The sequence below is a fragment of the Trachinotus anak genome, unplaced genomic scaffold (genome assembly GCF_046630095.1).
Source record: "Trachinotus anak isolate AG129_WGS33_773 ecotype Australia unplaced genomic scaffold, CSIRO_AGI_Tana_v1 ptg000004l, whole genome shotgun sequence".
Lineage (NCBI taxonomy): Eukaryota > Metazoa > Chordata > Actinopteri > Carangiformes > Carangidae > Trachinotus > Trachinotus anak.
The window spans coordinates 3,636,168-3,663,948 of NW_027273855.1; the positions used below are offsets into that span (position 1 = coordinate 3,636,168).

At 41.8% G+C, this 27,781-nt stretch overlaps 1 protein-coding gene and 1 long non-coding RNA gene across 3 annotated transcripts in view; one reads left to right on the plus strand and one right to left on the minus strand.

Moving 5' to 3' along the window:
• The window catches only part of nphp4 (nephronophthisis 4), a 163,998-nt gene extending 138,885 nt beyond the window's left edge, over positions 1–25,113 (plus strand). For both annotated transcript variants that reach the window (XM_071475288.1, XM_071475289.1), the window contains 11 exons: positions 860–1,059; positions 2,502–2,725; positions 9,031–9,220; positions 9,899–9,982; positions 14,627–14,783; positions 15,424–15,500; positions 15,782–15,867; positions 17,848–18,019; positions 20,880–21,059; positions 21,691–21,834; positions 24,786–25,113. In XM_071475288.1, coding sequence (XP_071331389.1) covers positions 860–1,059; positions 2,502–2,725; positions 9,031–9,220; positions 9,899–9,982; positions 14,627–14,783; positions 15,424–15,500; positions 15,782–15,867; positions 17,848–18,019; positions 20,880–21,059; positions 21,691–21,834; positions 24,786–24,926 — 1,655 coding nt within the window. In that variant the 3' untranslated portion in view covers positions 24,927–25,113. The remainder of the gene's footprint in view (positions 1–859; positions 1,060–2,501; positions 2,726–9,030; positions 9,221–9,898; positions 9,983–14,626; positions 14,784–15,423; positions 15,501–15,781; positions 15,868–17,847; positions 18,020–20,879; positions 21,060–21,690; positions 21,835–24,785) is intronic.
• Positions 24,615–27,006, minus strand: LOC139620108 (uncharacterized). Its single transcript, XR_011690744.1, has 3 exons — positions 26,463–27,006; positions 25,586–25,752; positions 24,615–24,875 (listed from the first exon to the last, which is right to left on the minus strand). It is a non-coding gene; the product is annotated as an uncharacterized lncRNA (long non-coding RNA).
• Positions 27,007–27,781: the final 775 nt, after the last annotated feature.

Genomic DNA, 27,781 nt, shown 5'->3' on the forward strand with positions numbered 1-27,781 from the left:
ACTAGTAAAGTATGAGACTTAAAGACGCACACAGAAAACACTGAGCTCTAGTAGCCAGTGATATTTATTGAAAATTGCCATATGAGTACAGCTGGGTGTTGTTTGAAAGGTGATGGCCAAACCAAGCCACAAGTATGACTAAATTTAGGTTTGTAAAAGAATCATAATGTCAGTAATTTGATCAGTTTGGTTTAAGCCTCATGTCTCTTTTCCCCTCTTCTCCTCCTCTTTTTTCTCTCCATCTCTCTGACGCATCACTCACTTTCTTCTCTGCTGTTCGTTTCTGTCAAACATTTGTGGCCACTTGCAGCCAGTCCGGGTTTATCTTCCCACATGCTGCAACGCATACTCCATCAGTGGGGGGGGGGAGTGTAAAGCTGTTTTCAAATATCAGAAATATGATTTGGGGGAGCTCTGAGTTTTAAGTTTGTTAATGTGTGATTGTTGTTCAAAGTACAGGATTAGGCAAATTCTCCCGTCAAAGCCTTCAAAGAACACAGAATTTGCATGAGCCAGTCCAAATCAGGTTGGATTCAGTGACTAGTAGATAAATCGGGTGTTTCCAGAAGGTATTTTGGTACTTAGGACAGCCATGGAGGTGAAAGCTACATTTTGGAGGAGATGGTGAGTCTGTCTGCAGGGCCTTGGCCCAGTTGTAGTGGTGCCAGTTGTTTGACTGGACTGTCGTCTATGTACAAGCTGTTGTTTCTTGTGCTCCAACAATACTTTAATCAGTCAGCGCCTCTCTCCCTCGGACATTTGGAGGGTTTTTGGAACATATGGTCAAAATGGCAAAGAGATTAGATTCCACTCTGTTCAGTAAATATATTCATGACTGCAGCCTGTCTCTCCTTCACAGCGAGGAACACTGCACAAGCACGCCGACTGGAGATAGATGGGGATCGCATGCCACCGTTCAGACACAAGATCAGACCTGACAACATCACGCCGGCGGAGCACGACCTAAACGAGCCTGATGCCGGGCGCCACAAGTTCAAATGCATGGCGGCCGTGCATCAGCGGGAGGGAGGAGAAGGTGTTAAAGCAGCTAAGGTCATGGTGAGGTCCATCTTTGCACTTAAAGCCAAAAAAAAAAGAACCTTATCTCTAAAGCTGAGCCACAATAGAGTCTCCCTTTGTGTCTTCCTCACTTACATCTCAAACAGACGACAGAGGAAGAGCAGCAGCTTTCATTCTCGTCATGAGAGAGCCTTCATAGAGGCGTGGAGCTTTTCACAGAAAGCCTGCCACTGTTACAACTCACAAGGCGATGTGCCCTTCAACCCTCTGTGTTTTAGTGGCTGTAGAAGAAGGTGTTAATTGTTCTTCTACCTGAAGGCACATCTTGTACTTTCACCCATGGATGCACATGCTAAATATGATTTTGGCTCTGGTGCGTGTCTGTCTCAGACACTTTACACATTACATTTCCTCTGGTAAGACCTGCTTCACAAACCCCTAACAGCCAATACTATGTGGAATTTAACTGCGTCTTGCTCGCACAGGAAAAGCATTTTTAGGGTTGCTTTGCAATTCAATTTGGATTTGACTTTTCTGGGCTGATAGCCATGACTTAATTTGGACCAGGTTTATCCCCAGCATAATTTCAGTGAGCTAGACCTGTGGAAAACCACAATTTTTTTTATTTTCTCACTCACTTAGCTTTACCACCCTGATTTTGAAACTCAATTTGAGGTGTTTAATTTATTTTTTCTGGACAGAATCCCAGTCATCATGCAGTTTATTGTACTCTTTAATATTAAAAGTACGCTTTAATATTAAGAGTCCAACAGATGTCCATGAGTCCTGATTTTATCATTACATTTTTGATAGCATGTTTGTCACAGGCTGTAAGACTGTCTTAAAATAAACACCCACCTTTTCTGTTCGGCCATCTGCTTTAGAGCTGGGTTACACAAACTTAATGTGAACGTTTGAGAAAACATCGTGTGTGATATTGAATCCTTTCCCAAACACTTGTTCTCAGTGGTTCCAGGATTGATGGAAAGTTTGGATCTGTGGAAATTTGCCCAAAAGATATAATTGTCTGAAAGGTTGTGAAAAGGTCATTTCATGTTCACAACACTTGATTGTGAATGAAAGTGTGTAACATTAAGCCGGCTACAACTACAACATGTGATCAGAGTGCAGCAGTGGATGTATTGGTAATGAAGAAAGAGCCTTACAATAGTCTCTTAAATGTCATGGAGAAAATAATGGTTTATTGCAAACTAGGTTTAATATTCTTAGTCTTGGCCTTTGTTCCTATCAGTGATGACAACACTTTACTCACTAAAGGAATTACAGCAACATCAGAAGTGCAATTAAAATGTTATTTATATTCTCTTACTGCACAAACTACAGGAATTATGGTCCAGTCGCTCAAAATTGAACCAAGAGTAGCTGTGATGGATAATAATTTTACAAAATGATGTGATGTTGTGTTGCCTGGTGTCACACTGGAACATCTTTTTCACTTTGCCATTGTTCCTGGGTGTTAGGGTCAGACCAAGGAAGCCCAGCTGGCCAGAGAACTTCTTCAGGTCAAGGCCAGCGAAGAGCGCAGCAAGGCAGAGAGCATTGCAAACATGCTGAGCCAGGCCATTACCACCAAACACCTCCTCTACGCCAGCCTGGGTGCCGCCGAGTACATGGAGTTTGTCCTCAAAAACCCCTTTAATGTACCTCAGACTGTCACCATCCACAGTGACGACCCTGAGCTCAGGTGAGACTGCAAACAGTGAGGTGGTGTCAGGCTGGCACCCCACCCTCACCTGTTTGTTTAGTGTGATTATATTTTCCACTGACAGAGAGGAAATCCAAGGAAACTATTACATGTTCGTCATGTATTTCATCTTTAAGAGTGGGTGCATTTTACAAGTTTATAAGTGTGTCCCCAGCCTAACACACCGACTGTGCATGTGTTTGCGTACTGTGTGTGTTTTCCATTATCAGACCGTAACAAGCCATGCCCCACTGTGAAACTGTGTTCACACGTTCTGAATGTGTTTCCAAAGGTGATGGTGTAGCTCTGGAGATAGTTGTTAGAGCCTATTTTCATCCTGTTTTAGGAAATGATGCTGTGTCCTCACACTTTACCCACCCCACTCCCCAATGTAAGACACATCCAATCCAGGGGAGCAAAGTTCTGGATCGGATCTATGATGGTTTAGTCCTCCACCCCTGTTCCTCAAAATCTTTCACCACCAGTCTTGGCATTAAGGGTTGCCTATAACACATTGAATTAACAGTAGAGGGCTGTGAAGCAACACGATAGAGGATATGACCCATCATTAACACAAGTGGAAGAATGAAAAAACAAGCCGTACTCTGGCTTCTAGTCTGTCGTTGGTACAGTTTATAACAAATCATCTCATTCTGCACTGAATTTACTACCAAACAACTCATAGTTCAAAGGAAAATCGGAGTGTCTATTAAACTTAGTACAGTGATTCAGGACTGCTTATTCATGATGCTGATTCATTCCTTCACAATATCATCAGTGGGTTAAAGCAGTGGTTCTCAAACTCTTACACATCAAGGACCAACCATAAACCCCCATCTGATAAGATTTTTGCTATTAGATGTTTTTTTTAAAGTGTTTGAAACCTATGACCAAAATACTCATACATTCTGTCATTGCGTAACTTATAGATGGAAATATAGTGAAAATGAATGATTCCCCTTTTTACCCCCAGGAAACCCCTCAAGGACCCCTGGGGGTCCCCAGACCTCACTTTGACAGCCACTGGGTTATAACATTCATTGCATTTAAAGTAAACAACCAAGAATTTTATTTTTTTGTGTTACCAGTATTTTTCCTGCTTTGACAGAATGTCACTAGAGAAAAAGGCGTAGATACATTAAAAGTTGTGGGACAATTAAATCTAAATACTGTAAGTTGGTTAAACGTTGTTCAAGGATGTAATTTGTTTTCTTTAAGTTACACCTGTTTGGCTCAGTTGTACAGAACTGAAGGGTCACAGCGGCAAAATTTTGTTTTCTGAACTGCCTTTGCATTCCCTTGCAGTGTGTCGGTAGAGTTATAATACGCTGCACTTTAGGGAAACCTCCTGCAAATACTACATTGAGAAATGATGCATCACTTTGCATTATGCATTTATTGCTCATTACTCCTTTCAAAAGGTCAAGCTGCAACAAAAAAGCCACTGGCTGTGAGCAGAGCTGCCGCTGCTCTGCCTGGCTGTGATGGATACAGCTGAGGCTGCGGGTGTGGTTAATGTTTGGACTACATCTGCAGTTGTGGATGATTATACTGGATATGTTGCTATGGATATGGCCATGGAGCCCAGGAACGCAGTGTCTTCCACACAACGCTCAGCCGCCACTACCATATCAATGCACTGCACATAAACAACCCCTACGTGTCGTTTACATACTTGTGTCAATGTGTCAATCAAAGCACTGCCATGGCTGCAGCCTCAGCGACGGCCAACACTTTGTCTTCCCATAGCTGTAGTTACATATAATCACAGCTACATCCTGTGTCAGTCAGCCTCAGCAGTAGTGAGAGAGCGAGGTTAACTAGCTCCAGTATGGTACAGACTTTCACCTGAGCTATATTATTAACTATGCTTTGATACAGCTCAGCCTTTCTCCATGGATCAGAGGGAATGCTAAATGTACTGTAAGGCAACACAAAACTTATTGCGAGGAAATGCAAAAGAATTTCCACTGTAAACTTTCAGGAGTTTTATATAGTAGCATTCAAACACTGATGGATTTTATTTTATGAACAATTTACTAGTTGTTTCCCCCATGGAGACCAGGGAGTGGCTCAGCTACACTGTAATATCATGACTGAAGTCCTAGGCCTGTTCTCTGGTGACTTAAACAAAGCTTTTTAACAGTATCAGGAAACATGAAATGTCATGAGATGATTTCTTGACGATGTTTGCTTGTGTGACTGGGTTTTTTTATTCTGGTCGTGGGAGTCTGATTCACAGATTGCTCACCGTTTTGTGTGTGTAGGTGTGTACTAATGTGTGTGTTTGCATGTGTACTTTTTTAGAGTTTGAAATGGATTTGATTTACTGTTTTGACACGTCCTGTTTGTATATGGTAGGTGCATTATTTAGCCTTTGAATTTCCCATTTCGAGATGCCACGTTTTGCACGTGCATGCGTGACACGTTTTAATTTGGTTCACAGTTTTGAAATGTGTGTGTATTTTCATTTATGAATGAACAAGATAAATTATTAGTCTTTCAGTACAAATGGCAGCCACATCTCCAAACACATTTTGTGGGGCTGCATTAATAAATGAGATAAGATTCTGAATCTGCAACTATGTGGCACACATACTGTGCACATACAAAGAGGAGTCTTCAGCAACTCCTTCAGCAGCACAAACAGTTGTCCTTGACACAGATGCAGACATAATGCTGGTGAGATGCTAAATGTCCCCTTTAATCCACACATAGAAGCCATTATGGCTGATGTTTCCTGGATCACCCGTTCTTGCTATCCACGCCGTGTTTGTTTGTGTTTGTTGTTAATCCCCCCGCACTAAGTCTTTTGTTATGGATTCTGCTCATGCCTGAGCTTCGGATTAACATATATCACGTTGATCAACAAAGGCTGGAGTGCGCTGTGGATGAATCATTATGGCATTAGCCCAGCCACCGGGCCCACCAGGTCTAATTGAGAGTCATCAATCCCCGCATCTGTCCTCTGGCCGGCTTAGTGCCCTGTTCATTTATTTATTTATTTCCTGATGAGGCGGCGTGACACCAAACCGTCTGCCACCTCCACCAAGAGCCAGAAATGTGTAAATTGACAAGAAAGCTTCTGCGTCCAATGTGTCTCTGCAGCTCTGTGGGTTTTAAGAATCAAATTCAGGTAACCCAGTTAGAATGAGGCAGGTCACTAAGCACAGCTCCACCCAGAGTACCTGTTGTTATGTGTGTGACTGTGGACTCTATAGAAGCGATGAGGAGATATATTAATATAATATCAAATACTTTCCTGTGATTTTAAAGTGACAACTTCATTTTTACCTGATTTCTCTGGATGTTTTGTTTTTATTTTGTGGGAACATCAGGATGATCTTCTGCACTTGATGCTTCACCTGTTGAATGTTGCTCTCCGCTCTGATGTAGTGATGGGAGCCTGAGTGTGTGATTAATCCACTCTCTGAACCACCTGCATGTTTCCCTTTCACAGATTTTGTACTCTGCTTTGTTTTTGTTTTTGCCACTAAGCTGAACTGTAAGCTGCCATTTCAGGATGACAAGTAGTTGTTAGAAATGGCTGCAGCTTAAAGATGGATACAGTTATATTACTGCAGTCATCCATGTTCAGGCCGGACTTCATCATTTAGCTGTGACAGTTATGGCAGCGATACTGAGGTTTGGAGGAGACGTCTTCAGTACAAACAATAGTCTCCAGCACACCGACACACAGGTGCACAAAGACACCAAAGCACACACTTAAACTCAGGTTCCCAGAGGAAGCTCTCCTGGGAACAGGAAGTAGATTTTGGTGAGAATTCCTGAGGAATTGCTGAATCTGAATTATAGAAATTACTAGCTGTGCTTGTGCTTTAGTGTTTTAGGAGTCAGACAAACACAAACAACAAAAGTGGTCCCTGAACTGCTGTTATCCTGGACTGAGTGAACAGTCCTTGGTCAGTCGACTGAGGTTACTCTGCTGTTTCCTCCTCGTCAATATTTCAACCAATATTTGAGGAGAAACTCTGAGATCTGGAGAACATAAACAAGGCCCTGGGTTAGTGTTTTGTTGTACAGAAACCAACAAAAAAAGAGTCTGACCCGCAACCTGAAATCCAGCATCAGGCTTTGAAGGGAAGGTACTTAGGCAGAGTTTAGACGAGCTGCAGCTTTGATGTCTGCAGTGGTTTAGAGCCCAGAGGCTCCTCTTGACGTGGAGGACACGTTTGCTACCTGTTGCCATCCATTTTGCATGGCTGCCTTTTACACTTGGCCTCACCCTGCCCAGTGTGACCGGTGGCTGCTGGCTAGCTGAGAGATAGGAGACTGTACAGCTCTGCTGCTTTCTCTCTTATCATTATCTGTCTTCCTCATTCATTCAGTTCTCTCTCTTGAAATCCTTTCAATCGTCTTTATTTTGTTCCTTTTGTTCTCTCTTTTTGCTCTTTGTCTCAGTCTGTTTATCCTTTGCACTCCCTACCTTCTGTTTTCTTTCCATAAAATGAATCAGCCCATGGTTTTTAATGGAAGCTCGGGTGAAATACCCATAAATGAAATACAGGCAGTTTTTGTTGTCACGATAAGCCACAAGCAAAGTGATTTTTATTCCAAATGCACAGGTTGGAATCTCTAAATAAATTTAATGGAACTGACTGTTGCATCTCGCCCTAATGTTAGCAAGGTGGGGCCCTGAAATAAAAAAGTCTCGCTCCCTTATTGAGAGAAATTCACCTCCTCATGCCCATGGGTTGGAACCTTTGAAGTCTAAAGCATCACTTCCCTTTATGCATTTGTGCGTGACATTTTTGCATTGAAAGGAAGCAGAAAGAGTGGAGACGAGACCTCCCTCTGTTGGAATGTGTTATCTGCTCCCGTTGCTTTCTCCCTGGAAATCTATTTGTTGGGGTTTGTAGTGAGGCTTTCACTGACCTCTATATGCCTTTATGCAAGCTGCTGACGGCAATTAAAAAGAAAGCATTAGGTTTTGACTGTTGACTGATCGAACTTGGAATTTAGTTCAATTCAGACATTGACCATGCAGTACACTTTGCTTGTTCTGACCCTCCCATTAGATGAATGTTAGGGTCAGTACAGTCAGTGCAAAACATTAAAGGGAAATGTGTTGTAGATGTTTTGCTGGATGCCTTTGAGAGATTAGATCCGGTGTGTGGGGAATATTTTCTCAGTTTCCCATGGCCACACCTAGAAAATGAAAGTTATTCCCTCTGTCTAATGTATGATACCACACCGCTGCACAGCTACTCATAATAATGATTTCATTCTAAAGAAGGTAAATTAATATTTTGACATTTTGGAAAAAGGTTTAAGAGTGAGATGATAGGATCAGTGTCAGTCTCATGTCATTTTATGTCGTTACGTACAGAGCTGGAGTTCAGACGTGCTTGAACTATTCCTTTGAGTTTTCGTAAAACTTAATTAGAGCTTCTCCTCCAGCAAGCTGTGTTTCCAAGTTCACCCACTACATCTCACTGACATTTGCACAGCAATAATGCAATAATAACATTTGATATGAAACTTGAAATTGCTTTAATGAATTTGTTCTTGACTGGCAGAAGTTATCACAAAAGATCTCCCCAGCCTACTATTGATTTGTTTTCTCTAGAGCTGCTCATGATCCACTGAGTAAGCTTAGAGTAAGCTTAGATCAGAAATTCTGATCTGAGAAGTTGATTCGACAAAAAGTTGTCAACAGTTGTCAATATTTCAACAATGACTACAGGGTACAGATCCACAAAGGTTTCTGTGGATATTCGTGCTGCCCACAGGGTGAGTCCTCATGTTGGCACCGCCATCAGAGTAAAATTTCTCTTTGCACAGTACATGACAAAATGAAAAATAAATTTACTTTCATGCTCTTCAGATGATGAACCATTTCCATTTTTCATACTAATTTCGTTTTTCTGTAGCTCCAAACTCAAGACCAAATGACTTATATTATACTGTAGCTTTTACATAATTGAATGTCCAGATTTCCATTAAATTTAATGAGCAAATCCATGTTCGTGAGATGAAACTCATTTGATTTTAATGACCCAGTGGCCTTTTTTCTACCACCAACCTCAGAACGACGTCTGCATTAATCTCTGTATTTCTTTCCAAACTTCTTTTAAGATTTCAAGAATAGAAAAAACATCAGTATGTGGTTCGTTCTGTTCAACACCATCTTATCAGAGGATCTAATGAGCATTTCTGTGTCCCACGGTGCAGGTTTAGACTCTTATTCTTGATGAACAAGTCCGTGCCTGATCCTGAATGGATCCCTTAAAGATACAAGAGCCTGCTTTCATCTCACCCATGTCTTTAATCTTTCCATCCAGTGTCATCACCAACATAGAGGAGTGGCATTACTTCAAAGCACTAACCAAAACTCCTACTCCACTGGAGGAGAACATGTTCCACTTGGAGGATGGAGCCCCAGGTCCCAGGGTTTACCTCCGGCCCAAAGAGAGCGTCCATATTCCCCTGAAATACCAGAGCTTCCTCTGCGACCACACCATGGCCCTTCAGGTACGGTGGAGACCAGACGATGATGCTGACGGAGCAGTTAGGAACCTTCAGTGTATTGTCTATGAAAACCATGTTTGTGGAATGGTAATTATTGCTGAATGCATTATTTTTGACAAGTAGGGTTGTATTTTTGCAGTCAGATAAAATAGGGTAGGGTTAGTCCTTAGAAACACTCTGCACATCTTTCCGTCGCCACAGATCAAAACAACTCTCTCCTCCTTATCCACTGTATCACACTACTTCACAAGTCTACTTATTGATTCCAGTTCAGGAAAATCTTTTAAAATTGATTTGCTCTATGGTCTGAATGTGTGTTTTTGGTGTGAGAGCACTGGGGGAATAAGACATGAGGTGATCATGAAAGCTGAAATTTCACTGATGTAAATGTCACTATAACTCAAGGATTATTAACCATAGTTTATCTATTCGAAGGGCAAGTTGTACACATGAAATGGCAACTCAGGCTTGACAGGTAATTTGATGCCAGAAGGACAGTTTGATATAAATGTCATTTACACAGACTGTGGCCTTATCTCCTGTGAACGACTGTGATTTAATACCCTTTGGTTCTGTCCTGCTTTTTGTGATCATTTACAGTTGTTTTTTATTTATTTATTTATTTATTTTGGTAGATGCTCAGTTTTGATAAACATTCGGTTTCTTATCAAACCCTCACAGGGACCGAGCTTCTTACCTACAGGCAAAGGTTCTCAGGTGGCCAAGAAGAATCTGTCCAATATCGTTGCTGCCAAAACTATCAAGGTACAGAGTGTGCTACTTATGCTTCGTACAATATTTTCTGTGTATTGGACCATCTTTATCTCCATCTCTCCATCCTCTGCCTCTTAATCCCTGATTTGTTTGTCTCCAGGCTGGAATTATAGCAAGCTATGGATTTGAGGTGCAGTCTTGATGTACAGTATGTTTTTCTGCCGTGATAAGAGCTGTAATGTAGTCTAACGTTTTTAGCATCTTAGGGTATATAAGCTACGTATTTGATGATTACATTCAGGAGAGCAGAGGAAGATAAAACCTAAACTCAGAGTATAGCATGGAGCTTTTGATTTGGAGTTTACTCGGGTTAACCTTCTGCTACATCCCTAAGTCTAACAACATCCAGTGTACAAGCTCACTCCCAGACAAGTCTCTGCGGAGTGGCAGTGCGCCTCCTCCTCCCTCCTCTCCTCTCCCACACAGTCACAGCTCAGACACAAAGAACACTTTGAAGTGTCAACTATTTAAAAAGTTACACTAGCCAGACAAGATTGTCAAGCAAAATTATATGCTTCAAATCACTTTTATCTTACTCAACATTGTTTATCTTCTCCAACTGGCAAATGTCAGGCTGGAGAGTTCAACTATCTTCCGATTGGAGGACAGCTTGACACGTCTGGCTAATCTACTTTAAATGAACCATGCATATACCGTATTACTCGGAAGTTATTTTCCCACTTCAAGCAGTTATTCAAAGTTTAGTGGAAAGAGAAACAAAGTGAATGTGCTTGTTCTGATTTACTGCAGATAAAAACGATGTGCTTTACAGCTACATGTGATGGAACGGGTTCTGCAGCCGCTGTACGCTACAGCTGTCACCAAAATTAACTCCCGTTCCTCATGAATCCATTCAAATTGAAATTTCTTCAATCTTCAGTCTATGTTTACATTATTGGCACATGGCTTTATACTGCTATAAACAAGATATCCATCACTGCTCGCCAGAACCTCACCATAATCCTGTTGTTTGTGTAGAGTACAGAACCCTGACGCTCTCCCACTGCACAGAGTGATGAAATATTTACCAGTTTGCCAAGCGTGTGTGTGCCTTCCTACAATTTTTGTGTATTAGTGTGTCAGTGTCAGCAGTGCTGCTCTGAGCAAAAATCCTGTCAGGAGGTCAAAGAGGTCAGGTCTGGATCAAATCTGTGTCCCGCTAAAACTGACAAGCCCCAACAGCAGAGCTGTCAGGATGCCAGCTATGGCACCGCTGTCAGTCAGCACACATCACCAGAGCCAGATATGGGCCACTCCTGCAGGTCAGCATGGGCCCGCAAATCTGACACATCAACGATTTGGACAGCTGCTGTTTGGCAGGGATCAGCTTCTGTGAGCGTGCGAATCAATGACCAAAATGTGGAAAGTTCACCTCAGAGCACACTTCATTTCTCATGACTGGATACTTTAATCTGTTTATGCAGTTGTACTTGAAACCTTTTTTTATCTGTAGCACTCTGTAGAATTACTTGCACTGTGTCTATTTTTATGAATGATTGTAAGAATTAATGCTGGGGGGAATCTATTTTATTGAGCTTATTTATAATGATACACAACAGTTTACGAACGAACAAATTATGTGGACACCTGAACATTACAACCAGAAATGACATAAATGTGCTGCTCTGCCAGCCTCCACCCCCCTGGGAAGGCTTTCCATAAGATTCATGTACCTCACTGCAGGGATCTGCTCCCACTAAGCCACAGGTGCATTATGGTGCTTGAGGTCAGCCACTAATGTTGGGAGATAAGGCTTGGCTCAAAGTGGGTGTCAGTGTTCGTTCCAGTGTTGGATAGGGTAAAAGTCATAACCCTGTACATGCTGTTCAAATTCTTCAATGCCAAAACATTTCCTTAATTAACCACAGTATGTTTACAGAGGGCTTTTTGTATGTTTTTACCATATTGGAGTTCCCCTGCTTTATTTTGAATGAATGAATAATCACTATGAATAATTGTGAATAATTCCCCAAGAAAACCTGTGGAAAGCTATGAATACGAAGACCTGCTCTACAGTCTGTCAATCACACAGTAGCCACGCCCTAATGCATCCCCTGCTTTATGGTCTATTTCCCTCTAAATTGACCATAATTTAAAAAATGAACATCATGTTGTGTTGAAGAAGACTTGAGACTAGAGACTGAGACCATAAACTCATTAGGAAAACGTTTACTGAGGTAATAAATCAAGTGAGAAGTAGAGACATTTTCCCATAGACTTCAATACAATCACACTTCTTTTTACAACCAGTGGAGTCGCCCCCTGATGGTCATTAGATAGAATGACAGTTTAGGGGTCTTCAGCACTGGCTTCACTTTTCCGACCTGGAGTCTACGTCCATTTTTCTATACAGTCTATCGTCAGCACCTTACCACTGATCTGTCGTCCAAACAGCAGTAATTGGACAAACAGTATTCTACAATGTAATCTGATTACTTTAACTTACCATATGATTACTTTGCTGTACTACAATATAAACAAGACTACAAGTTTAAAACCTCTAGAGGCTTTTGGCTTCTTCTGGAGAGCATGTAGTGAGGTTAAAAGTTTGTTCTTATGGTGCCACTACAGTAAAGACCATTAGGTCCTCTGAGTTATGTGAATCTGATGGCAATGTGACATTCAGATTATCAAATTTGATGTATGAAAAGTTAAGTTTTGATTGATAAGATGAAAATTCGTGAAATGTCAAAACTAGAAATGGTTTATCCCCTGGGGTGCATGAATGTGCTCAGTCAAATTCATGGTAAGCACAAGTGGAAATTCTGACCTGACTGTGTGTATTCTGGGGTCAAGACAAGGGGTCAACTAAAAACATAAGGGCTCATCCATTAGGGACATGAACATTCACAGCAGATTTCATGTGAATCAGTCCATGAAATATCTTCGTAGGTAACCTTGTCTTAGTGTGAAGTTCGGAGCTGACAGTGGTTCAGAGGTAAAGTCAGGAGCTCACTGAAATCATGAAAGTCATTCAAGCTGAAAATGTCCAGCTAATTTCACAACAGTCTGTTCGATGTTTGATCCAAATGAACCATGTGACCCAAACAAACTTACCGACCGACTGACATCATGTCACATTGCTAACTCGTCTCTTCCTCTGAATTGTTATGGTTTGAAATGGTCAGTGAATACTTAATTAACATTTATATCCTGCAGTTCAGTTGTATGTAATCTATAATTCCTGAACTCCACTTTAGTTAAGCATAGAATGATGCCATTCAAATCAATCCAGCAAACACTAGTTTAAGATGGAGGAGAGTATGATGGTACGTGAGAGGGTTAGCAATCCTAATGTTTGCGTATTTTGTATGTAAGTGTATATACCAGATATCATGTGTAATTAGTGCATATGTATGAACACATTTGTGTTGGTTTACACAGATCCTGAAGGCTGTTTTAATGCAGCAAACTTCAAAGCACATTCAGCACGTCTGTGGGGGCTTTAGCTTTCAGATTGAAGCCAGTTTTTTATATTCTGGAGTACAGTGAACAGCTCCATCGCCATCATACTCTCCTGTGAATTTTTGAATAAAACTTCTCAAAGACTGCTTTTTTTTCAAAAGCTTTGTATGTTATTTACAGCTGAACTGTGTCAGGAAGAAAACACGGCAGTTCCAGTTCTGTATTTCACAAAAGAGAGTCAAGGATTTAGAATGTAGGTATTCTCTAAATTTCTAATGACACAGCACCAGTATTATTTGAAGGTCTCTCTCTCTCTCTCTCTCTCTCTCTCACACACACACACACACACACACACACACACACAGGGAGCAGGAGAGAAAGTACATATAAACTAATGAAATTAGTTGATGCCAGAAAATAGAACAGCATATACATGACCTTCCTTGCGCTGCTTTAAAAAAAAAATCCAATTATTAAAACCTTGGACTTATTTTTATTATTATTCCTATCTGTCCTAATGAATTAACTGTACACATCAAGTTCACTGTGGGAGTATTGCAGCATCACTAATACAAAGTCCAGCGGTGCATGAGCACTCTTATGGTTTTAAACGAACCTCTAGAGTCAAAGCTGCAGAGATTTCAGGTGCTCACTTTTGGATTTACCGTCAGATGAAGTGGTTTAGATCACGGTTTCCCAGCCTGGGGATCTGAACTGCCCAAGGGGTCCAAAGATAGAAGAAAAATAAAATGAAAATATATATTTCTGCTGGACAGAATTAGTTTTTCTGACTTTTCTTTAAATTTAGTGTTTTTTATTTGCTGGGACACTGGATACCTCATTTAAACATCCAACAATCACTGTTGTCAGGGAAGTGCATGCAGTGATTATTAAAAAATATTATTAAATATTCTCTTTTTTTGATGATCTGATAAACTGTCAGACTTGCTTTAGTGATGTCACCATGTTCCAAGATATTACTTTGCTCCATACATGTTATCATAACTGATAGAAATGATGGACAAAACAGTGAAGATAAGACTCAGTTGTTTTCAACTGTCATTCTCCTTTAAGGAGCTTCTTAGCCAGCTATGAATGTTTTATTAGTTTGGCTTCCACTGAGGAGTTTTACTGCATCGTGATGATGTAATTGCTCTTTCATTGCACTGGATATCTAACATCAAGCAGGGGAGTGGCCTGCTGCTGATGCTGCTGACTTTCTCTCCACAGGTTACTTTCAAAGCAGAGGATGGTAAGCCGATGGCCATCTGCCAGGTGAACGTGGAGCCGACTCCCCATGTTGTTGACCAGACTTTCCGACTTTACCACCCTGAGCTCTGTTTCCTTAAGAAGGCCATCCGCCTGCCGCCCTGGCACGACCCCACAGGTAGTGACAGTTACCCCAGTCATCCCCCATCAGCCATTGCTCCCTGTCCCACAGTTCCTGTGTGTTCTCCCTTGACTGTGTCTATATTGGATAATTTCATGTGAGATTTATTGTATTTTTATTAATTTGCATATTATTGCAGTTTTAAAATTGCCTTCACTGACTCACTCACCAACAGGAGCATAAACACATGCAGAAATGTGCACATGCACAAATACAATAACATATTTACACAACATGGGTGGGTGTATGGGAACGGAGAATGTCTTCTACTCTCATTTTATTGTATTTTTACTAAAATATCAGCATGAATAATCTTACAATATAATACAGTTTCAATCACAAAAACCTGGTAATAACGACAGGGAGGCACCTGGAAATACAGCAGGAAATGAAAAGCAAGAAAAACTGGAACAGATAGAATGAAGAATAACACAACATGTGCAGCACATGAGCATGTGTATGTGTATACATATATATATATATATATACCAGCATGTGTAAAATATTCCATATTAGATATGTGTTTTTATGTCCACAAGATCAGCTGTGAGTTTAAAGTCGATTCCTTTCAGAAAAACTCAAATATTTTCTGTTCGTATATTATTTTGTTCCCTTTCGTTGTTTATGTGTTGACCAGTTGGAGACCCAGATGCCAGAGCCTACATTTCCGTACGCTGCAGTGACCCTAACGTCATCTGCCAGACGAGAATGCTGGTGAGAGGATGAATTCTCTTCATATGGTCAAATAACCCACACTCATATTAGCAGGGGATTAATTGCTGAACTGTTAGAATCAACGCCGTTTCCTGTTCAGGAGGGAAAACACTTTCTTCTACCTCTCCTGTCACGAGTTGCAAGCTGCTTTGATACACAAAAGACTTGCCCTTACATCATGCCGTGCTAATGTAGGGGTTCTTTTATCACTGCTGCTGCTTCTTTTGCCTTTTACCCTTCCATTTTAACATCGTTCTGCCTTTCACTCTGTTTCTGCCTAGGTGCCGGGGGAGCCTCAGGATGTCTACTTGAAAGTGCCAGGGAGTCCCAGTCCACACATAAAAATGTTCTTTGTGATGGTTTTCACGTATGTATTATTTACTGAACAGGGATGCTGTATGCATGCACAGACACACACACACACACACACAGCTTAGCCTAAAGAAGCAGTCTATTTTGGACTAATTAAATTGTTCACACAGGCTTGAATTAATTAACTAATCAGATGGAGGTTTGGTGGTTGGACTGCCTGAAGTTACAGAACCCTTCCTCTAGTCTCACAGATCTCCATCTGGATTATGTGTGGGTTTGTTAATATCTAGGACCAATGTTTGCCTCTTATTAAATGTCAGGGATTTATAATATGATGAAGTTTTGACTGGTGACATATTTACTGCAGAGCTGATCTGCATTCGACTGCTTGGTGTAGGTGTAGGCTTCCTTATAAAGCAGCAGAGTTACATTCAGTCTTTCTAAGCAAAACACTTTGTATGTATCCTTGAGTTCTGGCTAATGTGTCAAATGTTTTCTTTGCATCATAAAAAAATTGCAAAGTTGATTTTTCTATCAGTGAGTCGACAGGAGTGTGGATCACATTAGCGATTCCCAACCTTTTCCAGCTCATGGCCCATTTGTTGGCCCACATCCAACCCCATAAGAATATGGACACCAAATAATGCCTTCTCAGAGCACTTTTTATATGAATTATAACGATCTAATATCAAACTGAAAGCAGGGGAAGCTCAATTTTTCTTTTTTGTTTGACTGGAGAAATCACTTGTCAAGTCACCATCTGTGTCTTGACTCTCTGTACTTTAATTCTCCCTGTTGCTAATCAACTATACACTTTGATTCTCAAATTTTTGCCATGGATGTAAAATTTAAATCAGACTGAGATAGCAAATAAGAATATGATGTGGCCCAATGGCAACAACATAAAAGTTCCCATCACTGGGTTAAAACATTTAAAAATATTTATTATGTTTAGATTTTATATATTTTTTAAACATCTTTTTATCTTTTCAGTAAAATTCTACTGTTTTGAAAATGATTTGTCGGCCCTCCGGTGGACCCCGGCCCACAGGTTGGGAACCACTGGATTACATCATGCTCATGCTTGTATATCCTTTTGCATAAGGTACAAAAAAAAAAACGGGACATGCTCATAAAAACATTGCTACACAGTACTGCTAGTGAACGGAAACTTCACAGGGCAACTTCAACGGATTTTTAATGAGACCTTGATTGGATTGTTAGGGTCATGCATGAATCTGTACAGGAAATGAGCTCAGTAACAGTGCAGCAGAGCCATGGCATCTTCTTTCTGTGCCTGGACACACTGTGTGACCATTCAGCTCTCTTCCACTGGATTAATACCAGCTGGCCCTAAGTTTCTCTCTCTGTCAATTAGTTTATGGTAATTTAAGAAAACACAAAGTCATTAACAATGTGCACAATATAAATTAAAATAATATAGGATTAGTTAGAACTAGTTTTAGACATAGCACTTCTGCAGGGCCAGAAAATTGGCTTATGATGCAGGACTAATTAATATTTTTACTTTATTGATGCAAATCCCCAAACAAATTAGCAGAGAGCCCAGGGCAATCCCTTTCCCCACCTACATGATAATTCAGCCCTGTTTCAAGAAAACATTGCGGGAAATTATTAAGAAATTACAGGACCCATTCGATAAAGCATCACCGGAACACCTGAAGCAATTCACACTGTACATTTGTTGCACCATGTAAAAATGTTGAGTATGATCTGAGAATATCCCCCAGCAGCAGCAGCAGCTTCAGTCCATCATTTCTGATGCTGTCTACCCTCAAAAAAACCGCATCACTTCAAGTCTAGACCAAATATCCCCAAATGCTCCTTGAGTGCTGTTGTCACAGAGCTGGGCTGAGTAGGTGACTACATCGGCCCACACTTACAGCTCTCAGAGTCAGGGAGGACCACAGAGACTGAACCCCTCCCTCTCAGAAGCGAGAAGCTGATCACAGCGCAGCCGTAGATCGGCCCGCCTCATTAGCTTGATTGTTCCTGATGATGCTTTTCTCTGTAGTGATAAGTGGATGGCGGCGCCCTCCCAGGTCTGGCAGATTTACGTCCATTTCCTGGAGCGGGTGGACGTCAGCTGTGTGACTGGACAGCGGACCTGTCAATCACTCGTGCTGAGGGGGAAGCAGGCCGTTCGCAAGGTCAAATGTTTCTCATCACACCCCAAGGAGATTGAGGTACACACCATCATGATTAACTTACTTTAATCTGAACTGTTTTTAACCTCACATCCACTCCAGAGGTTTTCACAGGTCCACTCGGTTTCTAGTAACTGAGACCCAACCTGGTATCCCGGTGGTGCCAGGCCCAGATGATACAAAATCGAACTGAGACAGCGAGGGTCCTGTTTGTTGCTGCAGGTCTCAAGTCTGTGTGTATAAATATGTCTAATACTCAAGTGGCTCCAATCACACCTTCTGCCAGCTCTGATCTCGAGTGTGTCGTAACAACTGGAGTAGAAAATTTGTTTTTTGAGACAAATGGAGAGTGTGAACTGTGAAGTGCAGGAAAAATGATATGGGTTGCTGCTCTTTTTGGACAGCAGCTGCTCAGTAATTGGCGGAGCGTCATTCTGCTTCCAGTCTCTCTGAGTTAGAGTCTGCCTGGGACGACTGGATTTTAGAGCATGTCTCCTTTTTCTCGGATTGAGTCTGTTCACAGGCTCTTTAAAGATTGGTTTGCTTTTTTTTACTGAAAACTAGTTTATGCACGACATACTCAGGTAGTTTGGATTGGATTTTAAACCCTTGAAGAGCTCGAGTATTGATTCTCTCTTTGATTGATTTGAGAGTGTGGAGAACTTAAGCATTGGAGCAACTCACCTCTGCATCTTCAGTTTTGTGGGCGGCCTGGTGGTGCAGTGGTCAGTACTGTTGCCTCACAGCAAGAAGGTTCTGGTTTGAACCTGCCAGCCAGGCAGGGCCTTTCTGTGTGGAGTTTGTATGTTCTCCTCGTGCCTGCGTGGGTTTCCTCCAGGTACTCCAGCTTCCTCCCACAGTCTAAACACAGGCAGGTCAGTGTTAGTCTGTGACTCTAAACAGACACAGTTGAGAAAGGAGAAGCTTCACTTTCAGTTATTTCCTGTAACTGTGTCACGTGGGTTTCTCCACCTCTCCAGCTGCAGGTCTGAGTCTGTTCACTCCACTAGGAGACGTGAACGTGATCACAGATTACCACTGATTCTTTCACCCCATAATCACCAAAATAAATATTGGCTCCATTTTTCACAAGCCACAGATCCTTCGAACACTGTGACATCAAAATTTCATTTTTTTAGATGAGAGTTTAGGAGGAAATGAACTTTATTCAAGACCTGTCTCTTTTCTGTCTGTCAGTTCTGGTTTCACAGCTGCAGATGTCATTTTCCAACCACAGTGGTTTAGAGGGACTTACAAACCATGAATTTGAACTTTAACCTGAAACTTTTTTTTGCTCAATAATACTATTATCATGAAACTGTTTTTTCACTGATATGATCTTGTACTGGGTTGATCACATATGAAGCTAGCAGATAAATACAAGCGGCGAAATCAGGTGCAAATTCAAACTGTATCTAGAGTTGTATTGTATTGTTGTTATGTTTTGACATGAACAAGCAATCATGTCATGCCCACTTAGGAGACAGGAAGTGATATCATTTCATATCATTAGTGCTGCCTGTAATGCTTTATCTGCTGTGTAGAGTATCTTTGATCTAAACCCCACCCCTCTGGGATTGGCTCCAGCCCCCTTGTGACCCTAAGAGGTTAAGTGGTATAGCTAATGGGTGAATGAATCTTCACTTTCGCCCTCCTTTTTTAATGATTTTTTTTTTTTTTTATCACTTGGGGAAAAAACACAGCTGACACAAATGAATCGCAAAATATAGAGAAGAGAGAAGGTGGAATGAAAAACAGCTGGAATCATACCTTGAATCTTACAGATCTAATGAGAAATGTTTCGTGATTTGGTCTTGACATGTTTTTTTCAGTATTACCAATTTTCAAACTGTAAAGTGATTTCATGCAAATTGTTCTCTGAGCAGCAGGAAACAATGGAACAGCAATAGCCTCTTTTGTAATAACTCCAGGTTAAGATTCAAGTCATTATCAAGAACGTACAAATGCAGATTGACGGTATAATGGGTCTTTTCATTTGTCACTTCATTTCTTTTTATTAGGTTCCCCCATTACTTCATGCAATCACGTCAGATCATGTCGGGACGCAATTTGACACGATCCGAAAAAAAATTAACGATGGCTGTTTTCTCCCCGAACATCTGAATATGTGTTCCAGGAGTGTCAGACTGCTCTTCATTTTTAATAGATTGTTTCTTATTCATAAGAGAGGAGGGAGTCTGACAATGCTTCTCACTCAGAGCTGCAGTAAAAGGGCATTGCCTAGTACTTACTCATAAAAAAGAAAAAACTGATGATGGACTGTCAGAGCCACCATGTAGCATACAGTGCGACCCAAACACATCTTCCCTGAAGAAATAGGGTACTGGCTGAAAAAGTGACAGATGTATTTTTAAAAGATTTTAGCGTGTGCATCGGCGGCCTCTTTGATCTGACTCTCGGCAGGTTAGCTCACTGTGGAGTGCATCGGAGGAGTCTTATAAAACAGGATAAAGCTCCCCGCCTGAGAATTGCTTTGCTTTTCTCGACAGATTAAAAAGGAGCTGCACAGTAAATCTCATTCTCACATCCTTCTGTCTCTCTGTCAGTCTTCTGCCTCTATTTGCTCTCATTTCATTGTCTGCCCCCTCCCTCTGCCTCTTTCATTCACCCTTTCTCTCACCCACTTTCTCCTGTAATCTGTACGCCTCCTTTACTTTCCTCTGACTTTGTTAAACACCTTTTCCCATTAATTCTTCTTTTCTATAACTTTGTTACCCTTTCTTATAAAAATTTATCTCTTCTCCTACACACTGTGTTACTTGGTCAGTGCCTTCATTAATTGTCTCTTACTCAATCTCACGTCCCACCCAACATCTCTACACCCTACTGCCAAACCCAATAAACCTTTACCACCAACCTCCCACTCCTTCCCCTGTAGGTGGATCCAGATGGTGTATTCATTTTGCCTCCCGCAGCCGTACAGGAGCTGCAGCTGAAGGTGCAGCCGTGGCGGGCCGGCAGCCGCTTCCTGTATGTGAATGCGGTGGATGTGGAGAGCCAGCGGCTGGTCACCGCCTGGCTGCTGTGTCTCAATGTCCACCAGCCCGTGCTGTCCAAGGTAGGAGTGTATGAAGTGAACACGACGATATCTGTGGATCTGCTGCCCCAGTTTTGATCCTTTTCTTTAACTGTCGTCACTGTCAGAGGCGTGTAAAGATAGATCAGTGGAGCACACTTATGTAGTAACTGCCAACGTGAGTCAGTTCATAGTGTGGCTGACATTTTGCACTTCTCAAGAAACGATCTGTGATGGACTGCTCCCTTAAATGTGTGTAACTCAAAGCCATTAAGAGTAAGAGTCACATTTGGTGCTTTCTGAGCCCTCCTGCTGGTTTCCTTCGTCAGCTGTACATTTCCAACCTCTTTATGTCTAGTTTCAAGAAAAGGCTAAGTACAGATGATCCCAGCCCTGCACTCAAAGCCGTTCTATTCTGTAACTGCTGCCTGCCTTTCTAAACCAACTGTCTAACTTACTGGCTCTGTGCCTGACTGACAGATTATCTACAGGTTCACATTACAGCTTAATGTATAAAAATATATTTTTTTTTTCTATTTGTGCTCATTCAGTCCCATTGTTTCAATGCTCTCAATTTAAGGTGGCCTGAATTATTTATTGGCCAACCAAATATAGCGCTAAATATAGCACTAACTGTCTGCATGTGTGTGTGTGTGTGTGTGTGCATGCACAGGCATTTGAAGTGTGCGTCCCAGTCGGTGGTGGGCGTGGCAGCTCGAGAAAGATCACCTACACCAACCCCTACACCGGCAGCCGCACATTCCTGCTGCGCTCTGACCATCCAGACCTGCTGCAGTTCAAAGAGGAGAAGTTCCAGGTGAGATAAGACGCATGTCGTGCAGTTCTCTTACCCTCGCTGGGAGTACAATCGTTACTCTGATTAACACCCAGACAAAAAACAGGAACCTTCCAACTTGTCAACAGCTTGCCTCTTCGATCAGTACAGGTAGTTTCATGGGATTAAAGGTAACTGTGTTGTTACCAGCCTGTAAAGTATTGAATTAACAGCAGCTTTGATGGGAAGTGCTGCTAATCAATGGTAAGAATTCTTTTTTCTTAGTTATTTTAATCTAGTCAAGAATAAAATACAGGCAGCGACAGGGAATTCTCGCCAAACATAAACATACATATAAAATACTGCTAAAACTTCTGCAAATTGATAAGGCCTCATAATGACCCTACCCTTTCTTTTTATGGGAAATAGTGCATTTGGAAAGGAATAAACTACACATAAAAACTGCTCCATCTAGTTGCAAATCATGTTTTCAGTATGGTCATAACCAACCAACCTTTTGGCAATACAAGTTTAAACCTTAGTAGAAATGTAGCTAACAGCAGGTTGCTTAAAGACTCCTGTACAATATCTGCACGGCCTGCGTTAGCAGATCAGCTGCAGCTCCAGTGCTCCGTCTGTGTCTACACAGGATGCATATAGACACAGTACTGAGTGTAGGTCATCACGTTTTGGCGGCGCTCGGAGCCCAGTACACGATCACAAAGAAGACTTGAAGTGTAAAATATGCTTCGGGTTGTGGTTACGCACATTCAGAGGGAGAGAAACACGAGCCCGTATAGACAGATTCACTGTTTACAATCGAGGCAGATCTGTTCTGGCAAACAGGTGCAAGGCAGACAGCTGGAAAACGCAGCTTCTGTGTGGACAAGCGTTGAGGTCGTGAAACACTTGAGTGGACATTTAAGCTGTGACACAGTTATGACAGCATTAGAACACTGCGTCCAGTGGACCTGACGAGTTAGATATGTTAGTTTTGGATTATTCAGCAATGTCATGCACTGACTGCCTGGTATCAGCCTCAAAATCAGTTTTACTGCACTCCCAGCTAAAACCATGTGTCTGATTAGGCCTCATACCCATGTACCAAAGACTGGTAAACTTAAAGTTTTAGCCGTCGTGCTATTTGCGGAAGATTTGACGGGGAGAAGAACAGCCATCTCAGACGTCACCAGGAAAACCTGAGTATTTACGGTAAACAGATATCAGGAAAGTCTTTGACCTGTCATCTTGACAGTTGAGTATAACACATCAGTAATTTCTGGCATCTTGTGATGACTGTTCTTCCACATTCGTGACAACTGAATGATTTCCTTGTTTGCTTTCAGAACAAAGCAGGGTGAATAAACCAAAGTCATTAGTGCTGTTGTTTTATTGTTATGTTGTCAACGTCGGCGTCTGTGAAGCGCTGGAGTCACTGCCATCATTGCTGTTCATTTGCTGTGGTGTGATGGAAAAACAAATGGGAAACCAGCATTTTAAAATTACAAATAAATGAATGAGTGTCTTATTTCCACATAAACTATGAAAGAGTCTCGCTGCTGCTGTCCAGTAGACACTGCATCAATTAGACAGAAGGAGGTGGGCAGAATGAAAAATAGCCCATTGTTTTTTCCATCTTGTCAGCGAGGCTCCAGGTGTCTCATAAAGAATTTACTGTGCCCACAGCATTAAGCAAATGTGGAGACACCTTTCTCTTTTTGAACATAACTATCCCGCCATGATAAAATCAGCTGTCAGGAGGGAAAGAAAAGCACAGATCAATACTGCTACGCTTTCGGGGTCGATTACAGCATAAATCCCAAAAATCGACCCATATATCCGTTGCTGGCGAATACTGAAAATACAAGAAGACAGTTCTGCTCTGATGGAAATACTGTGAAAACAAAAAAATGACCAAATAAAGATTGTTTTCACTCTATGACCCCTGACAAGAAAAACATTCACACTTTAAGCATTGTGTGCTTTTAATCAGTACAAAGAATCGTCAGAATGCACTGTGCATGGAAAAAAACAAAGAGTGAGATGTCAGGAGTTTCGAACTAATAAGAATACAAACCATGAGAGGTTTCCTCATCTAATCATCTTCTGTTTTCAGATAAGCCTTGTTAAATCAGGCATCAAAAACCACAGTGAGTATAAACAGTAACACTGAGCTCCATGTATGGGACATTTATTACATTGTAACTGGACGCCCCACCTGAAAAAGTTTTGCAGTGTCTTTGGTTTGTTAGACAAGTAAAGACATCAGATGTGTTGGACTTTTGCTTTACAACAAGTTCTTAAACAGTCACTGTAGGAAATACTGTCCAACAGGCAAACAGTGGTCATCTGACCACAGATGAAACAGGAAGGACCATCAGTGTAAGTGTATTTCCTTGTTTAAGAAAAAAAAAAGTAATAATAAAGACCATCCCACACTCTCTAGCGTCATTTCAAATCTGTATTTTATGGGAGACTTTATTTTGAAGCTGTAGATTTCTCTGTGCACCAGGTGGGTAATAAATGTTCCAGAGTAAAAACCAGTAAAAAAAAAAGTGTTTTCTTGAGCAATTGTTTTATATGTGAAGGTAAGGGTTGTTCTGTTTGAGTCTCTCTCTTCAGCTCTGAAGGACAAATCTTTCTTAAGTTAAAATTTTAAGACATTTTCTGAGCACTGTGAAGGTCCATCCAGCATTTTTCAGTCTGAAGGATCCAGCCTGGACAAAGGAGCCAGACTCTGTAGAAACCAGGCCTGTTATGATACCAGACTTTTAGTTTCAGAACCAAAACCAATTCGTTTCCATGGTTCTCAATACTAAATTCAATACCACAAGAAAAAAACAAAAACAGAGGCTGCTGACTTTCATCAAGGTTTCAGGAACTCGGTGGACGTGGACGTGGTCGCATCTGTTCAGTGTTACGAGCTGAAGAGAAAGAAGAATCGTGATCCCTCACATGATATGAAGACTGTTGTTTGTGTTCACTGTGTTCAGATCAGCGGGGGAGAGAGTTACACCATCGGACTGCGATTTGCCCCCAGCCAGAGTCCTGGCTCAGTGGAGATCCTGGTCTACGTGAACAACCTGGAGGAGAAGACGGAGGAGACGTTCTGTGTGAAAGTCAACTACTCCTGAGCTGGTGTTCGTTTGCTTCAAACACAGAGTAAAACTACTTCCTGGAAAGGTTGAGTGTTTGAAATATACTTTCTGAGAGTGGAATAAACTCCTATGAGTACAAATGAGCTGTAAATGTTTTACCAAGTGTGTGTTATTTTATATTAGATCAGATCTAAGACAGAAATAAACTCTTTTTTTAATCACATACAGTTTTCTTTTGAAGTCTTTTTGTATGAATGGATGATATTTTTTTCTGCTGTTCAGTGAGCTTCAGTGAAATAAGGTCACAAGAATCAAACGCTGAATGCAAAACAAGCTTCTACAAAGCTTCGACCACACACACAACTGCAACACTTAGTTTATTAAATTATACAGTAAAGCAAAGTCGAAACTAAACTTTAAAGTGCAAGGAAGAAATAAAAAGAAAAGTTTGCAAAAGTAACTGAAGATAAACATGATATTCTGTGTTGTGATCACTAATATCAGTGTCGAGGCTGAATCTCCGAAACGTCCGGCAAATGTCTGACAGTTCATCCCCACCCAGCCGAGAGTGGGCCAAGGGTGAAAGCAATAACATTTTATCGGCTTTAATTACCCACCAAACCCACTTGAATGCCACTTGATGGTTGAGTTTTAATCTAAGACAAGCCAGGGGTCCGCTCTCCCCGTCCCCTCACCTCCCAAACAACTAATCCCCATCACCGGCATTATTAGAAACAGTGCCGTAATGAGGTGTGATTTTCCGGCGAGGCGCACTTCTCTTCAGATCGCCCTCATTAACACCAGCATCCCTTTAAACCCTCCATCCTCTCCTTCCTGTTCGCTCTGCTGCGTGCCTCTCTATCTGAGGGAGAGAGAGAGAGAGAGAGAGAGTAGGCCATGCACATTGTGTTATGTAACATAGAGTTACACAACCCCCCCCACCACCACCACCCCCCACACCCACACACCCTCCCTCCTTTGCTTCCTCTCTCATTAGAATGCAGTCTGCAAAATAAGCCTCAGCACAGCAGCGAGGGCTAATGAAACGAAGATCGCAACCGAGCAGGATGCTCTTCAGCTTTACCTTCTCTCACGTCTCGTCTGACGCAGAGGCCTCGTTGTCTTCTCTGTTTCATGTTAATATGTTAACAGCTTACAGAAATACACATTAGAGCCATATTCACTTCATAATTAGTTCCATGTAGCCTGTGACATTCTGGTTCTTATGTTAGAAGATGTGCTGTGTGAACGTTGGTTTCGAAGGACGGGTCTGTGTCTGTGTTGTAAGTTCGTCTTCGTACACTGCTTCGTTCCTGCTGCTCGTGTGATAGTTCTGTACAAAATAAACCTACATAATCTAAAGCTAAGTAGGTGTCTTCCAGAGGCTTTTTTTGTACAGAATTTGCTCTTGGTTTTCAACACGCTGCCAGTCAACCTACACGGATTCCCACTTTCTTTGGCTGAACTAGCCAGAAGAACCATTCACTCCATTCATTTAGCCTGACATTGTCTTCATGTTCACCGATTTCTCTTTAGAGTGGGGTTATTTTCTCTTCTCGTACCCTAACTCACCTGTGGAAAGAGATGTAGTCATTCCGCCAACATTATATTCATTGGTGAAAATGCATTAGCAGTTAATGCTAGTGGTTGCTAGGAGAAGTTATCTTAAGAGTGGTTATTTCTAGAAGTCGACTAACTTCACCTGCGCGGCTGCATCAGTCTCAGTCCTGCACTTGGACATTTTTCTGGCCGTTTTTCAGAAGCTATTTTTCATGGGTGTTTTGCGAGGTGGCTGCCCTGTGTCATGAGGATGATGTTCCCATTCTTAACCTATCAATCTCTGACTGCTCCTCCAACCAGGGGTAACTGTCTGTTTGGATCACTGAACATATTGGAGATGTGGGCAGTGATTCAGAGCTCCAGAAACATGCTATATGCTAAAGCCTCTTATTAGCTTTAGCTGAACTTTTAGTGTGTGTTTCTGCACAGTATGACGACTGTGGCTTTTGGTCCCTTTTTTTTTTTTTTTTTCATACATTTTGTCTGTGCTATGAAGGAATCTCTGCACAGCCTGTGCGGACAGGAGAAAAGATTACAGTGACGGATAATTCTCTCAGCAGAACAGACATCAAAAATCTCAACCTATCCTTTAAATGCCAGCACAAATGACTGAAGTTTTGTTTCGCAGTCCTCACAGCTTGTTCCCTGCGTCTGTTTGGGTGGAGGATGGTGAAGAGCCATCATGTTCCCATGTGTCACTACCTGTGTGTGAAAAAGATTTCCTGTCAGCATCCATCCCCAATTTGAGCAAAATAACACACACAGTATCTCTGGCAGGGATGGGATGCTCAGTGCAGACTGATGAGGCCGGTTTGTTTTGAGTTAAAAAAAAAAACAAAAAAAAAAAAAAACTGTGCCTGTTGCGGTTATAATACCTTGATCCCCTTCGGAGCAGCAGCGCTCAGTGTGAGCTGCATGGTTGTTCTCTCAGTGAGGGGCAGAGCAGCGCTGACACCTTATTAGCGCTGCCAGTCCAGTTGTTGCCGGTTCCTCCTGAAGGAGCACAGACACCCGCCACAACAGCTCGCACTGTCTGCTCACCTTGTTAGTGTGCTTAGACGACTCCTGTCTAGCTGCCCAGTGGAGAGGCTGCCTTGATATTTTGCTGGGTGGAAGGGTGTCTGTTATTGCCCTGATTTGGAGAAAACCAGCCCCACCCACAGGGTGCATGTCCCTCTGTTAACATGGTCTTTTTGTGTGTGTGGCTGCCTGGCCCGAGCCATGTGAGTGGGTGCACGTCTGTGAGAGCGTACAGGGATGCAGGTATCAAAGAGCTCTGTAACTGGAGGAATATGCAACCTAGCAACCAGCCCTCCTCCTCATGCACACCG